At 38.7% G+C, this 15,993-nt stretch overlaps 1 protein-coding gene across 1 annotated transcript in view; it reads right to left on the reverse strand.

Annotated features, from left to right (window-relative positions):
- Nucleotides 1-6,241: 6,241 nt before the first annotated feature.
- Nucleotides 6,242-15,993, reverse strand: part of NELL2 (neural EGFL like 2) — a 134,261-nt gene continuing 124,509 nt past the window's right edge. The window contains exons 17-20 of the mRNA XM_039726942.1: nucleotides 13,302-13,495; nucleotides 12,140-12,316; nucleotides 9,733-9,957; nucleotides 6,242-7,044 (exon numbers count right to left, since the gene is read on the reverse strand). Of these exons, the coding sequence (XP_039582876.1) occupies nucleotides 6,994-7,044; nucleotides 9,733-9,957; nucleotides 12,140-12,316; nucleotides 13,302-13,495 (647 nt within the window). The 3' untranslated portion in view covers nucleotides 6,242-6,993. The remainder of the gene's footprint in view (nucleotides 7,045-9,732; nucleotides 9,958-12,139; nucleotides 12,317-13,301; nucleotides 13,496-15,993) is intronic.

The raw sequence follows: 15,993 nt of genomic DNA on the forward strand, positions 1-15,993 counted from the left end.
TTCAAATAGATCAAACACAGTTTTGCCTTCATCATTATGTGTATTGGGAAAAATTCATCTCTCTATTTTCTTTTGCTGACCAGGTGTATATATTTCAGGAATATATTTCATATATGGACCTTTAATTCTAATAGCAAAAAAAAATTCAAATTCAACAGCTGAGAAGTTTTACGTGCAAAAGGATTTGGTCCACAAGAAGCAATTCAAATACATGAAGCATGCAAGAATCACTTGAAAGCTACATAAATGACAAAAACTTGCTATATAAGTGTGGTTAGATAAAAGGTAGGAGAATAGAGACAGTGGTGAAGGTAATCTGGCCCCTAAGGAGTTACAGCTGTGCTAATTATCAAGCATTAAGAACAAGCCTGCTCTTAATAGGCCACAGCTGGATCCAATTAAGAGGGGTATTATAAAAGAGCAGGTTGGCTGGTTGAGGGGAGGGATGGAGTTTGTTGGTGGTGCTGAGAAGAAGGAGTCAGTGCTGTGAGGAGCTGCCCATGAGAAACCACCGAGAAGGTACGAAACCTTTCCAATAGGACAGCAACATATAAGAAACAAAAAGATCACTTAAATGGGCCATATAAATGTCTGAATATCTATAGCTTTTCTGGGAATTTATGAAGCATTTTAAATATCAGTATAAGAGGATGAAGAATTCAGACCTGTGATTGTGAAGGTGCAAACTGGCCTTCTGGGCTGCAGATTTTGGAAACTGCTTCTGTTAAAAAAAATCAAAAGTGTTTTCTTGGTTTGCTTTAATCCTCATTCAAAAAGAAAACAAAGCTGATTGGAATTTCAGCAACAACTTACTCAGTTTGGTTCAATTTCCAGAGCAATAGAAAACACAGAAAACTGGGACTAAGGTAAGAATTTGACTCCAGTATTTATCCAAATTCTGTTACTTTAATTGTGCAGTATATTAGGAACATATGCACAGTGGGAATCCATATATTTTAGTTTTTGTAAAGGGATGGTTAACACTGGCTAAAACCTCTAAGCCAACATGAGTGCTCTCTAGCTCAAGGAGTGATAAATTCCATGTCAGAAAGTTTGAAAAGGTGGGAGAATAAAACAACCTACTATGGAAGCCATGCAGAGACAGGCCAACAGTGAAAATGATCTGCCAGATACTGATACTGGAGGCCACAGAGGAGATGAGGGTGGGAACAGCACCACCTAATTCCCATTATTGTGACAGGGATGTTGAAAGAAAGTGCTCTTGCTGCTGAGGCTAGCGGCTGCCCAGAGCAGGCAGCAGTGTCACTCACACTGGTCAGTGTGCAGTGTGTGCTTCTGCTGAGTTGTGGGGGTCACGGGCTCCGTGGGCTGCATTTCTCTTCCCTTTGAACAAAACAGCAGCCTCTCAAGCTTACCAAGAGAGGAAAGAATAATTTCTTCCTCCTGCTGTGTTGTTCAATGGAGCATCAGGGCCTATCAAATGTAATAATTAGCCAATAGAAATTGAAAATTATTAAAAAGATCATTTAATTAATATCAGTATTATCCCTTTAGCTTGTTACCAACACTGTCTACAAGGCAAAATTTTAACACCTTCTTCATTAATTGACTTTGACATCCATTTGTCACCAGGCTGATCTGTCTGGGCTGTGGGTTGCACATGCTGGGGTGATATGGGAGCCCTTGGGACAGCACCAATCTCACCCCTGCGTTTCTTTGCACTGACAAACCATGTGACTTGCAAAATCCACATACAACAGCCAAAAGGGGAGGCTTTGCCTTGCTTGCAAGGTTGCAAGAGGAATCAGTCTGACCTGGGTCATTCTGGTCACAGCCTATGGAGCACCCAACTACATTCAACTGATAGAACCAGCAGGATTACACCTTTAGGTAGGGTGGTGCTCCCTGGCTGGCTGGTGCCTGCAACTGTCTCGGCCAAGTTGCTCAAGCTGTGATACAGTGCCTGCTTCAAAGGGGGCCACACCCATCCTGCGTTGGCCTTTTCAGACATTTTTTACATTTTTACCAAAGGCACTAAGAAAATAAGTAGGAAAATGCTATGGTTCAGTTAGTCAGATGAAATATTCAAAAGCAGCATCAGCTAAGGAGCTTCTTGTAAAACCTAAGGTAACCATGCACAAGGCTGCATCCTTATTCTTGTTCAGAGCAGCAGTCATTAAAAGAGGACAGGACCAAGTTAACATCAGTGGGATTGGGGTTTTTTTGTTTTCTTCCCTTCTCCTCTCCATGACATTTCTTTCCCCACCATGAAATTGCACTGGAGTCTACTTTGTTTCTGTTCTTCTATTTAGATGAAAGCTCTCTACCTTTAGTGATGTGATTCTAGTTATTCTGGTTTTCATATATGATTCAGTCCTAAAATAAGCCCTTAAACAATTTTATTTTATAATTCCAAGCAATACTGCTGAAACACAAATGACATACTGAGAGTTATATTTGAATGGGAACATGAAATGACTCAAAAGACAGTAACTATGCTTCAAAATTTGACTTTGGCTATCTTATGGACAAAAATTATGCAATCAATAGATTTTTATGGTTTGTAGTAGTTAAAGTTGGAAGTTATAGAAATAATCTATTAAGAGATTAGTAGGATATAGGGTGGTACATCTCCTGCTATAGTAAACAATGCCTGTTTGGTATTTTACACACTATATAAATTCTGACAATAAGCAAATGCTGATTAGTGCAGACCTAGATGAGTAATTGATTTCAACAGTTGATTTTTTTATCATTCTGCATTAGCACCTTACTATCAAAAAGAAAAAAAAAAAGTTAAATACACTGATATCCTAGTGGCCACTCACAAGGCTGATAAACAGCCACACAGAGATGAAAAACAGTTTTCAACACCTTGTTTTGCTTTTCAAGCCCCCTCTAAAATTCTTCTCCTTACTCAAAAATCCAGTGGTACACTTTGTCTTTCCTTCCAGGACAGAGGTTTGGCCACTATGCTAAATCAACAAGAAGCTTTTAATTTTTAATTGGAAATTAAAATAGCAACAGGAGATATAGCCAGGATTGTGGCTTAGTGACTATGTCTGTGACTTGTGTAGAGGACACAACTGCAGTGGGCTTTTTACTGGTGCACTGAAGAAGAGACACAGGCCACCCACTCTGGAGATGCTAGAGCTGCTCTAGCCTTCTTACTTGTACTACTCTGAAACATTTTCTTTTTAGAGTTGGCAAAAGCTAGCTAGTGATTTTTAGCTTAAATAATTAACTGCTTTGGGGACAAGTTAAACTGCATTTGCCTGTGAGTAAGTTACACTATTAAAAAATAACTAGCAGAGCCCTACTTTAAAGCTGCTGCTATTTTTATCTGTGAAACCAAGGGAGTTCCCTCCTGTTGAGAGGGCATGTGAGCTCAGCACTGCTGTTTTCTGCACTGGGAGCCTTCTTCCCTTTGGAGAATCTGGGGAGGGGGAGATCCTGCTGCATACACATCCTGCATTTGAAGTCAGCTCAAATGTGGCTCATGAGATTGTGCCTCTCTGAGGTACCCAGGATGAACCTGCTGTAGGCCAGTGGAGCTAATGGTGAGATCCTATGCTGGAAATGAAAGAGGGCACTTTTACAGCCCTCCCTGCATAAACACACACTTTTAGGCATCCTATAAAAATTTAATGGCCAATATTGACCCTAGTATATTTGTGGGTACCAGAAATTCCCAGGTGCACAGTTAGGCCCCTTTTCAACAGTTTTATAATGCTGCTGCATTTTGTCAACCTGTTTCACCACAGTAGTGAATTCAGCATTGTAACTGAAGACATCTCTGCCATTATATCTGTAGGTCTATTAACTTAGGGCAATTACTCTGCAGAGAGGTGACAATTCCTTTATGAAAGTTATTGAGTTTTGGTACTGCAAACAGTGCATCAATAACGAAAGGCCAGTAAGAGAGCACAATGTACCTGCATCATTCACAATTGTTTTGGGGTTTTTTTATGGACTGTATTGTCTAACAGATAATTTAGGCTTAGAAATTAGACATCAATTTTTAATCATATTTAAATTTACTTTTCAAGGAAAATTAAAATTACTAATTATTGGCTGGGCTGAACAGGAGGGAGATGGGGAGGAGGGGGTGAAAAGGAATGAAAATGAGGGTCACCGATATGTCTTCTTGGAGTTTGCTGACCTTTAGAAGAACTCCCAACTGATTAGTAACCTTAAGCATTGATAAATTAGACAATATTCACAGAACCCTTTCTCATTTTTTATTTAGTAGAGACTTCCAGCATTGTTCGTAGTATGACTTCTGCTCTTTACATACATGCAACACTGAGTGTCGCTCCAAGGATCACATTCAAGTTTTAGCTATTACCTTATGTCTCAATTTTTGGCTTTTTTGGCCTATTAGTGTACTGCCCTGTGCTTCACAAACCCACAATAGTAGAAAGACGATCCAACACTGAGGTCACGGTAAGCAACAAAGAAAATGGATGTTTTTTGTCATCTATACACCATTTCTGTTTTGATTAAAAGCTGCTATTAAACACCAGTATTACCCTATTAGAAAAAAGGATTGAGAAAATATTTTGGAGATGATTTTCCTTAGAGCTCTCATATTTGTCATAGCTCTGAAACCAAAGTCAGAGGATGCATAGAACCAGATTAAGGACAGAGACACTTGCCTCACCTGCAACTTTTCTATTCACTGCCAAAATGGGGATGCTTACAACATTACTTACAAAGCTCTGTGGATATCTACTCTAACAGCTCCAGTGGTTCTTGTCAGAGCTTTGTACAGCCACTGCCAGAGCTCAAGGATTCTGCCCTTGAAAAATGTTCATTCTTTTCAAAAAAAGAACTTTGGTCTTCATGCATTTTCTATGTCTATCTTGTACTTATTCTTGAATTAAATTGAAGTGCAGTACTCGGAGGATATGCAACTTCTGCTCAACCTTCTCTTGGAAACCTTCTGTTTCTCTCAGAAACAGGCATGCAGCAGCTCATGAAATCCACTGGAGATGTGCCTCAGAGTCTGAGGCGAAAACATGACCTCCTGACAATTACTAGCAGGCAAGAAAACATTACAGAGAAAGCACAGGTTTTGGGGGGAGCTAACTCTCTTCTTTAAAAATAGTGATTGCAGCTTGCCAGGAATAGGACAAATCAGAAAAAACACCTTTGAATACCTGTTATTTATGGACGAGATGAGGAAAAGGTTTTATTTGGTCTGGAAATCTTCATATGTTTATTGGTTCAAAGTAAAATACCCATTTGCGTCTTTTTTCCCCCCTGATTTTTAGTTTCTTGGACTTTTTTTAGACTACTAGCATTTGGTGACCTAGCGTCTCTTGTATCCCCTAATCCAAAAACATCCAGTCCTCAGCAGACACTGAGGGTTCAGGGGAATACCTACTGGATACATGTGGTTGCATGAGTTTCCTTTGATCTCCTGCAGTACATGAAACGGACGTAGCATCTGTTTTCAGGAAATAATTCTGTTTTGTAAAACCACATACATGGATCTCCCTTGAAACTTGATATCACACAGGAGCAATATTATCGGAAGTTTTGCCTGTCCAGGTTTCACGACAATCTACTGAACTTGTAAGACAGATGGTGAAGAGCAGCAAGGCACTTTGAAAAGAGTACTAAAGCAGCATCTAAAGAATGCTGTCATCTTGGGCATCTTCCTCCTTTCCTGTCTCCACTGTTTGTAATGCATTCTTTACAAATTCAGCCTTTTCAGCCTGCAATTTGTAAACATTGCTTTATTCTTTATTTCTCTTTGAGAATAACACAGGTTTGGTCACGTAGCCTCCTTTATTTACTGTCCCAACAGAACAGCAGTGACAAAAGGGTTTGCATTTTGAAGTAATCCCCACGCATTAAGATCCTTCACACAAACAGTGAAAACAGCTGCAGAGCTTACGGAAGACAAACCAACCCTTGGCAGCTGGAGAGAGGAGGAATTTGGAGAAAATCCCCTGCAAATCTGAACAGATCCAAGTCACACACAAATGGTCTCTACTGACACTGTGTGCCAACAGCCCACTGGCACATAGGGGATCTTTAGGAATGTGAATTTGCTGTTTAATCCACTGTAATGACAAATTACTTATGTATATCTTAACAAAGATAAGATACGATAGGCATAAGGCTGTTCTGGGCATAAGCTCCCACACTTAGAGGAGCTACTCAGACAATAGTTCACCTGTATTGTCCAGATTCCCAGGAATACTGGCAAAGAAGTAACAGCATACATGAAAATTAAGTCCTTGAAAAGGAAAGATGGCACAAACAGAAATTTAAGGTAAGAGAAATATTTATTTAAATTTGCACAATAACGAGCTTATACTGAACAAAGTCAATCAAGAAATAATAGTAAGTGCAGTAAAACAAGGAAATATTGATGACTTTTCCCATCAGAAAACATTAAGAAGCCATGCCTGTGCATCACGGGTTTTCTTTTTTTTTTTGGTTTTTTTCTCGTTTTGTTTTTTACAATAACTTCTATCTTTTTTTTTTCAGCGCACATACTGTTAATATCACATCTTAGCTGCTAGGTTCATTATTCCTGAAGGCTTCATCCTTTTACTCAAACATCTGCTAAGTTCTGCAGTAAGCAATCAAATACATTTGTGCAGTTCCAAATATGATTAGGTAAATCTGCTGCATCTGGTCAAGCATTGGACTCTCAAAGCTTCAGAAGACCCTGTAAGAGCTCCTAGTTGATTTTAGATCTTGACATCATTATGTACAGCATTACAATGTGTCACTTTACACTAACCTAAACATTCTGCACAAGGATGTCAGACAGACAAATAGCCAGAAGATTTGGGCCTAACCTCATACAAAGGTTTACACATCTGAGCTTGTCTTGAGTCCCATAAATTTCACTCTGATTCAGGTAATTGAGTTCATCACATATCTGCACTTCAGATAGACAAAACCAACCTAATTTTAGTTTTAATTTTGAACAATTTTTGGTCTGAAGGTCTATTTCTGTGAAGGAAAATTCTTTATCCAGAAACTGCTTGTGAGAGAGAGTTGTTGATGTCACAGTTCCTGAAGGCACTGTGGATCCACTGAGCAACAGACATGGCCATTCTAAAGGATGGAAAAACAGAAAGAAGAATTGAAACAATTTACATTTTGTACAAAACAAGTAAATTTAACAAGCTCAGCTGTTTGCAAATACCCATCAGATTTGAACATACAGACTTGTACAATACAAAACATGTACAGTCTTGGATCAGATTCATGACATTGTCCTCATGTCCTTATGTTGCCCGAGGGAACAGGCTATTATGATTCCTCTAATTGCTTGGCTTGTTGTGGTCTGTGTCCCAGAGCTGCAATGCTCAAACTGAAAGAAGCTGGGATCAGTGGAAGGAATGCTCCCAACATAAAGGTATCAGGCATCTGCTCAAATACATAAAGCTGTTGAACAAGACAAGGCACTTGGGAGTTTTATTCAGATCAGGCAGAAAGGATTCTGGGTTTTATTTAGCCCTGAATGCTTCAACTTCATGCATCCTGGCTGTAACACCAGGAAACATTAATCCACAAACCTTTTCCAAATAGTCCAGAAATTCATATGAGACTACTAAGGGCACTTAAGGGAACAGATTGCCTATGGACATCATTAAATGCTACAGAAATAATTTCTGCATCTCTACTACTTCTTAAGTCTGAATCTTAAAATGCAAATTAAAAAATGAGTATTATTTATAAATTAGTCCAAATACATTCAATTGACTAAACCAACAGGACTTATTAAAACCAAGGTCTGAATAATTCAAGCATTTTCTTTCACTCCTGTAACAGGAGGTTATAATCCTACTCTCCCAATTCTTTACTTGTGATTAGAATTGTTTTTGTGGCTAAGTCTGCTTTAGCTGATGCCCAGGTTTCTAAATTCTTAAAGGATTTGTGTAAACCTATTTTGCTTGTTTAGAGAGGCTTAGACTGGAGCTTTGACCTTCCATGAGACACTTACAAGAGAAGAGTGGGGTGACACAGGATGAATGAGAAGGAACACTACACGAACTGGGCACGCCACTGCCCTGATCTGCAGGGAGTGGGCTGCTTGCCCGCAGAACTGCTATATTAAAATGCTGGAAATATGAGCAGATAGTGTATTTCAAAATCAACACTGGTCTGTAAAGAGAATTGAATAATATTTGGGTTTGTTTAGGGACAAAGTGGTACCTCTTCTTTGTTAGGCAGTCACACCTGAATCATTAAAACGATGGAGTTTGGCAGAGTATCTGTTCTAATACTCACTATGTCCATACGGCAGCAATGGATTTGATAAGTCTGTGTATGTGTTTATACTGAATACCAATTAGTCAATGCTTAAGGTTCAGTCTTTGCTTAACACAAAAGGCCAGATGGGAGCTGCTCTTAGGTGGCCATGTCAGAACTGACACATGCCTGCTGCATTGCCACTGATTAGCAGTACAAGAGCACATCTCCCAGCACTGAGTCTCAAAGTGCTTTAGGGAGGAGCCATTCACAGTAATTTCTTTTACAGATGGGGAACCAGATGCATAAGAACCTTACCAACTTGCCTGACCAAAAAGTAACCTCTAGCATTGAAGCTGGTGTATAGCACCAGCTATGGACCCCAAAAATACAGGTTTCTGCCTGTAAGCCTGTTTTAACATCCTCTGGGCAGCAGCTCTGGCTTTCTAATCATTAGCCATTCTGTCAGATCACAGCATTTTCTTCTAAGCACTGACCCATTCTGACATCAGGACAAACACCGGCACTGCCCTTGGAAAAGGACTATGCCTTGACAGCAGCACCTATTGCACACAGTATTGCATCAGACAAAGCAGAGGAAGGAAGTGATGCTTGACAGCTTCTGCTGCCTGATGACACAGAAGTCTCACAGAAGGAGGTGTTGAAAATAGATTTTTTTTTTTTTATAAGCACCTTTTCAAATAGTTAATTGCATTATGTATTGGAGTTCGGGAAGCATCTTACTTGGGAAGAACATAGAATAAAGCACAAAATCAACTGTGAATTTCAGTAATAATTAAAGAACTGTGCATGAATCCTGCCCTTTCTCCTTGGCTGCTGTGGAAACACATATTGTCACTACTCAGTATTGAATGGCAAAAAACACAATCCACTTTATGATCTTATTTTGAATACAAACACTTAGTTAAGCCCTTTTTCTTTTTCATCCTCAAAAAGAGATGCCAGAATTCACATATGCCCATAGCCATTATTTTTTCTCCTCAGACAATCAATTTCTTTGAGTACAAAGCCAGTAAATGTTCTAAACACATTGATTAATTTTAAAGTACAAAAGCTATGCAACCATATAACTAGTCCTTTTATTCAGAAAACAATTACTATTCTCAAAAAAGCAATTCAATGAGATCCAGTAACACTATAGTATCACACTGAACAAATTCCTTGTGCAAAGTCTGGGCTTACAGAGCCATACCTGCATGCTTCCAAGACAGCACGGAGCTTGGAGCTCCATGTTGAAATTCGATTTAACTATCCTGGTGGAAAAGTGAAACCCAGTACCTTGTCCACAGCACTCTGCAGCATGGGCTGTTGTCCTGCTTCTGATCTGCTAGCACATCAAACTGTGCTTCTAGCAGTTGCAAGAGTACAGTTAACTGAGCTGAACACTTTTACTGTCATCTCTGCTGCTTTAAAACAAGTGTAGACAACAACCATTCCCTGACCAGACTCAGTGCCACATTAATATTTATGTGCCACAGAACAAGCTGGGAAGAAGCATCTCAGCCTCCTCTTTATAACCTTTATTACCTTGCACTGGCAGAGGGTGCACTCTGTGCCATGCTTAATCCAAGAAGATCCAGTGAAGCGAATGACATTGGTTTCATCCAGACAAGTTTTAGTGATGTCGTTGCGAACGGTGTCGGCTTGGCAGGGGTCGGTGACACAGCGTGGGCAGCACTCGTTCTCAGGCAGGACACTGAATTCACAGTCCACCTCTGGGCATGGCAAGGGCCAGCAGTCAACTTCTCCTTGCTGTTTTCAGAAAGAACAAGATATTATTATTAGCTCTTATTTTGTTCTTCATCCATTCCTCTGAATCAGCATTATGTTTCCTGGCTGGCTATTCTTTCCCATCTGGTGCTGTTCAGAGTTCAGCACAGAAAATACTGATATTCACTGACTGTGGGACACACAGCAGATCAGGTTGCTTTTTCTGCATACCATTCAGAAAGTAGATTAGATTTAACTTAGTTCAGTACATTCTCCATCAAGCTGCAGGTGAAAATTCTTCACAAAATTATGCAATACAGAATTGTGGCCTGTCCTTCTGTCCTTGTTAAGTCCTATTTCTACAAGGGACAGAAATTGTAACCTTACTGCACTGCAGAAGCGTGCCAAAATTGTCAGGTTTTTTTTTCAAATTTTCAGCTGTTTGGTTCCCCCTCCAATGTAACGGGGAATACCACTTCATTTTCAATGAGAGGACCTCCACCCACTCCACTCTCCATCCACTTAGGATACTACGAGCAGAATACCTCGAGTTCCAAACTTTAACACACCTTCTGCATGGTGGATTCAGTGCAGTCAAGGTAAGAAAAGGTCTGAGCAGAGACTTGTGTTGGGCCAGCATATCCTTATGGGAGCTTACTTTATGCCTGAACACAAATCTAAAGATGTTTAATAAATCATATCAGTTACTAGAAGCTGGAATCAGCTTCCCTTCACTCTGGACAAAGGCCAAAGTTTCAGATCTATTGGTCAAAGAAAAGACTTCACAGAAGTCAATAATGTTTGGGTTTTGGTTGTTTTTTTTGTTTGTTTTTGTTTTGTTGGTTTTGTTTGTTTGTTTGTTTTGTTGGTTTTTTTTTTTTTTTTTTTGTTTTTTTTTTTTCGGGTATTTTTGGGTTTTTTTTAGAAGATCTTTGACTTCCAATTTATTCAGCTCATTTGAACACAGATTTAATAGTCTGGACTTAAGGAGGGCAAAAAGAACAGCATTTAGCACTAGGAAATCAGTTTATTCACAAAAATGTAACTAGGTCTTTGAGAATGTGGAGCTTGCTATCTCCAAAGCAGAAACTGAAAAATATCCCAGGCACTTGTAATAGCCCCAGATTTCCTCCACTTGTTGCAGTAAGTATTGTGAAGTTAGTCTTTTAAAAAATTATCATCTTGGTCAATTTTCTTCTTTTTGAATTGTGTGATGGTAAGACTGAAAGCAGCCTTTTAATCCAGCCACTGATCTTGACACTTCAATCTATTTTTTGCAGTGATGGACACTATAGGGAGTAGACAATACTTTGTCACCCCAAAAAACCCATGGTCACTGAAAGAAGGCAGACTTTTGCTACAGAAGTAGTATCTTGAAAAAAAAAAGAAACATCTATTGAGATACTAAATTGTAGGTTTGTTATTTTTTCATTTTTAAGACATTTAATGAAGCACATGGTTATCTATTTAATTGAATTTTGGCAACAGTAGCATTATAAGCACAGAGTACAGAAATGGGCTTCTGGCTGTTAGTCATGATACCCTGACAAGCCAAAGCTGCTACGTGGACCAGCCTTTATATTTGGAGACAACTTGTGATAAAAGCTAGTTGTTTTATCTTGGGATTTTCTCTGTCACAGAAACTTCATGAGCAGCATTATGCAGAATATTTTTGCTTAAACTCCAAAATACATGCCTAGGAAAAAGGTGACAAGTTTAACAGATTTTTTTTTTTGAAACTTCATTTCACTGTTTTGAAAAATGCAAGAAGTCTTATTATTTTTCTGTTACTTGAAATGTATGAATGAATAAATAAGTTTACTTATTTATTCATTCAGACTTAAATAAGTTTAAGTTTACCAGCATGCTTGAAAATATCAGCTGTGATAATAAATACATATTTAGAATGTTTTACAGAGCTTCATCAGTCTCTGAATAAGTGAATGGGAGTGTTGCTCTGTAGGTGCCATATCCAAATGACCTCCACTCTGCTGAAACCACCTTCATGATTAAGTAATTTATATTATGTCTATTGTGTCAAAATACGCTTTTGACAGAAACTGGACAATACTGATAAAAATCCAGGCAAACGAGATTCTTAATTATACATGTACTTCAGGGAAAATTAAGTGGATGTTAATGCATGAAAATGAAATTATTCACAAACCAGAATATCTCATATCGTTTTCCCTCCTATCTGTGCAGCTGTAATCGGGGACCTTACCAGACAGCGGCACTGCTGACAGTTCTGTATCCAGGAATCACCACTGTTATAGGAAAACTCCCCACTCTGATGTAAACATTGACTGCTGAGCCTTGGGTCACACTCAGGACAACAGAAGAGGTCAACAGTGGGATTTTGGCAGTCACAGACCATTCGTCGGCACATCACATATCCATTCTATTTTTAGAAGAGAGACACACAACGATGGCAGAAATTTGCACAACTCTAGCCAAACTCCAGCCAAAATTTTATATTTTACCTTGATTCTAAGCCACTAGCAGCTCAAAAGTTTTCCACTACACAGTATCTTTGCCAAAATACAATTCAAAGCAAGCCAGAAACCATACACACTCACTAACAACCATAAGTTCCCCTGTTGTCTTACACACATCCTTCATTCAAACAATCTCCAGGCAGCTCTCCCCTGAGGTGGTGAAACCCAAGGGTGTCTTTCCCAAGGGTTAGACTTTAATGGATTGCCCTGTTTGTAACTCTCATACAAATGCTTGATGAATCTTGCTTTACACTTCCTAGAATATCATGGTTTCACAGAATACCAGATTGGATGGTGTCAAGGAAGACCAACCCTTCTGTTCTGTAATTATTCACGTAGGAAGATGATAGGTGATTTGAAACTAAACTATGTACACCAAAGTCGAGCTGCTGAAATGCTCAGGATACTGTCAGCAGCGTTTTGGCCCTTCATTGTCCATGAGCATTTAGCCTGGGACTAAACTTCCCACAGCAAACATTTGAGGAAGTTAAGCTGGATTATTCTGCAGACACAGAACCTACTTCTATTTATAACCATCTGCTTGAGATACTGGCATCAGACTCCAGCCCCAATAGGTGTCTAGACAGTTTATTTGCATAAAAATGCTGTTGCTCCCACCCAGAGAACACAGGTGGCATGTCTGCTAACAAAACAGTACTGTCGTCCTTCTCCCAGTACCACATAATAAACTTCCAATTAATGTTTTGCTCATGCAGGTTGGAGAGAGAAGCTATCTCAAAAACTCTGTGTAATGCATGATTTTATTTCTGTAGTGCCACACATGCACCTGAGAAGGCATCTGAAACAGGAATTTCACTTGGATCCTGATCCTCTGCCTTTCATCCCCACCACCACCATGCAGAAGCAGCTACTTCCATTGGTACTGACCTGGCACGAGCAGACAGAGCATCTGTCATTCTCCAGCACCCAAATCTGACCATTGTGCTTGATTTTGCCTTCGTGGATACAGTCTCCTGTGCAGTTCTTGCCATGGGGACACCGACAGTCATACCCACCATCCAAGTTAAAGCAAACAGTGTCATTGGCACAGCTATGCCTTCCAGTTCCACATTCATCAATGTCTGCAAAAACACGCCATGGAATGCTCTGAGACCACATTCAATTAAGAAAAGTTTTCTTGTGGCAGTTAATATAAATGATTCTTAGCCATTAAGGTCTTCAGCTTAAAATTAATTTGTAGTTCACCAGAATGGAGAGAACTTAAAAACTAACAAAAAATATTTTACAAGTCATATCAGCTTTTTTCAATCATGTTTTATCCTGATATTTTGAGTTTTGCTACACATATTTCTAAGTGAATACTATTGAGTACAGTAGATAGAATGAAGAAACCATAAGAAACATGAGAGAAAGAATAATTCTTAGCTCACTAAAAAGCCTTAGTTTGTGGCAACCATACATGAGACGTGTTATGTGAAACAAGAACAGCTTTAGAATTGTGTTCTTAAAGCCTTTTGCTGGCTCTGTCCAGCACATTCTGGTTCACTTGATGAGAATTTAAAGTGAAAGGTGATGTCTGACCTGTAAGCTCATTTAAGTAAGCACATCATGCTTTAAATTTCATCATTTATTAGAATGTAAAGACTAGAATATTTTAAATATTCAATTTGCAATGACAGCTGTAGCCCTTACGTCTAGAATAGAAAATAAAGAAAAAAATCATGTCTCCAGTGAATAAAAATAAACTCCTTCAAAAAAAAATGTATCTCAAAGAATTAAAAAGTACTTTAAAGGCCTACTTCATCAAGGTACACACAACTATTTTGCAAAGGCAAGCTAGCAGCACACACTACCTTCTACTCTAATAGTCTTTATTCAGCTTTTACAGCTGTTCAAATGGAGAAAAATGATCGTGAAAAGAAGCTTCAAAGGGGCATTAAGTAAACGGATATATGCAATAAAAAGTGGGAAACAGAGTAAAGACTAGAGCTACAGTGATTGTAAATATTGAGTCCAATGCTAAATACAATTTCTCAACAGTATGGTCCAAGTTCTTGATTAAAGTTCATTAAAATTAGTGATGTTATAAATAAATGTACATCAGAGGAGTGAGATAAACTAAGCAATATGATCATACATGTATCTTTCACCATCAGCATAAAAACCTGAAAAACAAAACACTCAGCCTTTGGTTCAAAAACAGAAATTAAACCTCCAATCCACCTCAATCACATTCAGTTTAAAGCAAAATAATTCAATTACCATTTCAATTCCAAGCATGGCTATGGTCAAAAAACCCAAAAAAGTTAACAAGTTGTTAACATAAATATGAATTAGGATGAAAAACAGCAGGGAAATTATTAGCACTCCATTGTACAAATCAGCAGCATAGCGGGTTTCCTCCAAATACTTCATGCAGTAACAGTGGCATAATCTTAAAAAGAATTGCAAAATTACTAAGGCTTCTGGGAAGACTGAGGGAAATATAACTTGAGAATAAATAAAAATACATGGATTGCTCATGTCTAAGAGAACATCAGCAAGAAGGGACATAACCAAAAAAACCCAAACCCCAAGAATACTCCAAGACATGTTGAGAGGTTTTTTTCTCCATATTGGCTAACACACTAGACAAGGGACAGCGAATGGAACAGAAAGACAACAAATTTATGCCTGATAAAAGGAAATAACTTTTCATACAATGAGTAAACAAACTATGACACTCACTGCTACAGAATCCTAAGAGGAAAAAACCAATTGCACAGCCAAAAGTGTATAAAGCCAGGCAGATATTCAATTTTCAGTGCTAACAGATTTTTGGAGAGATTGTGATTTTTGGATACATTTAATGTATTAGGGCCCCTGGTGCACTTATTTATGTAACAGATAATCCAGAACAGGCAAATCATCTCAGATCTCTACATCTTCCACCTCACTGCCTTCCAAGGCATCTGGAGGCAGTCAATGTTGTGACAGGACAGAAAATAACTGGGACCATGGACCTGTGTCTGAAAGTCACTGTGTCTGAAACATCACTGGCACATCAGACAGGAAACCCACCCCAACAGCCAGGATACATAACCAGTGGAACAGTGGCCCTGCAGAGGCTGTCCAGACTGTTTTCTAAAAATTCTTGAAGGTTTTTAGAAAAGTAGCTAACAGGAATGGTTTGAGTGATGCTGGTTTGGGCAGAGGAGAGGGATGGAAGAGCTGCTCTCTCCTGCCTATATTTTCTCTTAAATCCAGCCAGAAAATAATATAATGTGGCAATTTAAAATTAAGGTATAGCCATTCTTAAGTCATGCAATAACAAGAACACACACAAATTCAGTTTAAATGTAATGATTCAGATTAACAGCAATATTATCTTTATTATCAAAGTAATTTTTGACAAATTACTTTTCAAAAATTGTATTCATTTGTTTAGGACACTCTTTTATACATAATTTTCACACAGCTGTCATAAATGTATAATGTCACTATTCAGCAACCTATCTACTTAACAGAAGGCAGACATACTTAATGAGGTAACTGGACAAAGTTCAGCTGTCATGTAAATAAGAAAGCTTTACTTTAAACAACAAATGGTGATCCTAGGAACATTGACTCTGCTTTCGGC

The sequence above is a fragment of the Passer montanus genome, unplaced genomic scaffold (assembly GCF_014805655.1).
Source record: "Passer montanus isolate IOZ18808 unplaced genomic scaffold, ASM1480565v1 scaffold6, whole genome shotgun sequence".
Taxonomy (NCBI): Eukaryota; Metazoa; Chordata; class Aves; order Passeriformes; family Passeridae; genus Passer; species Passer montanus.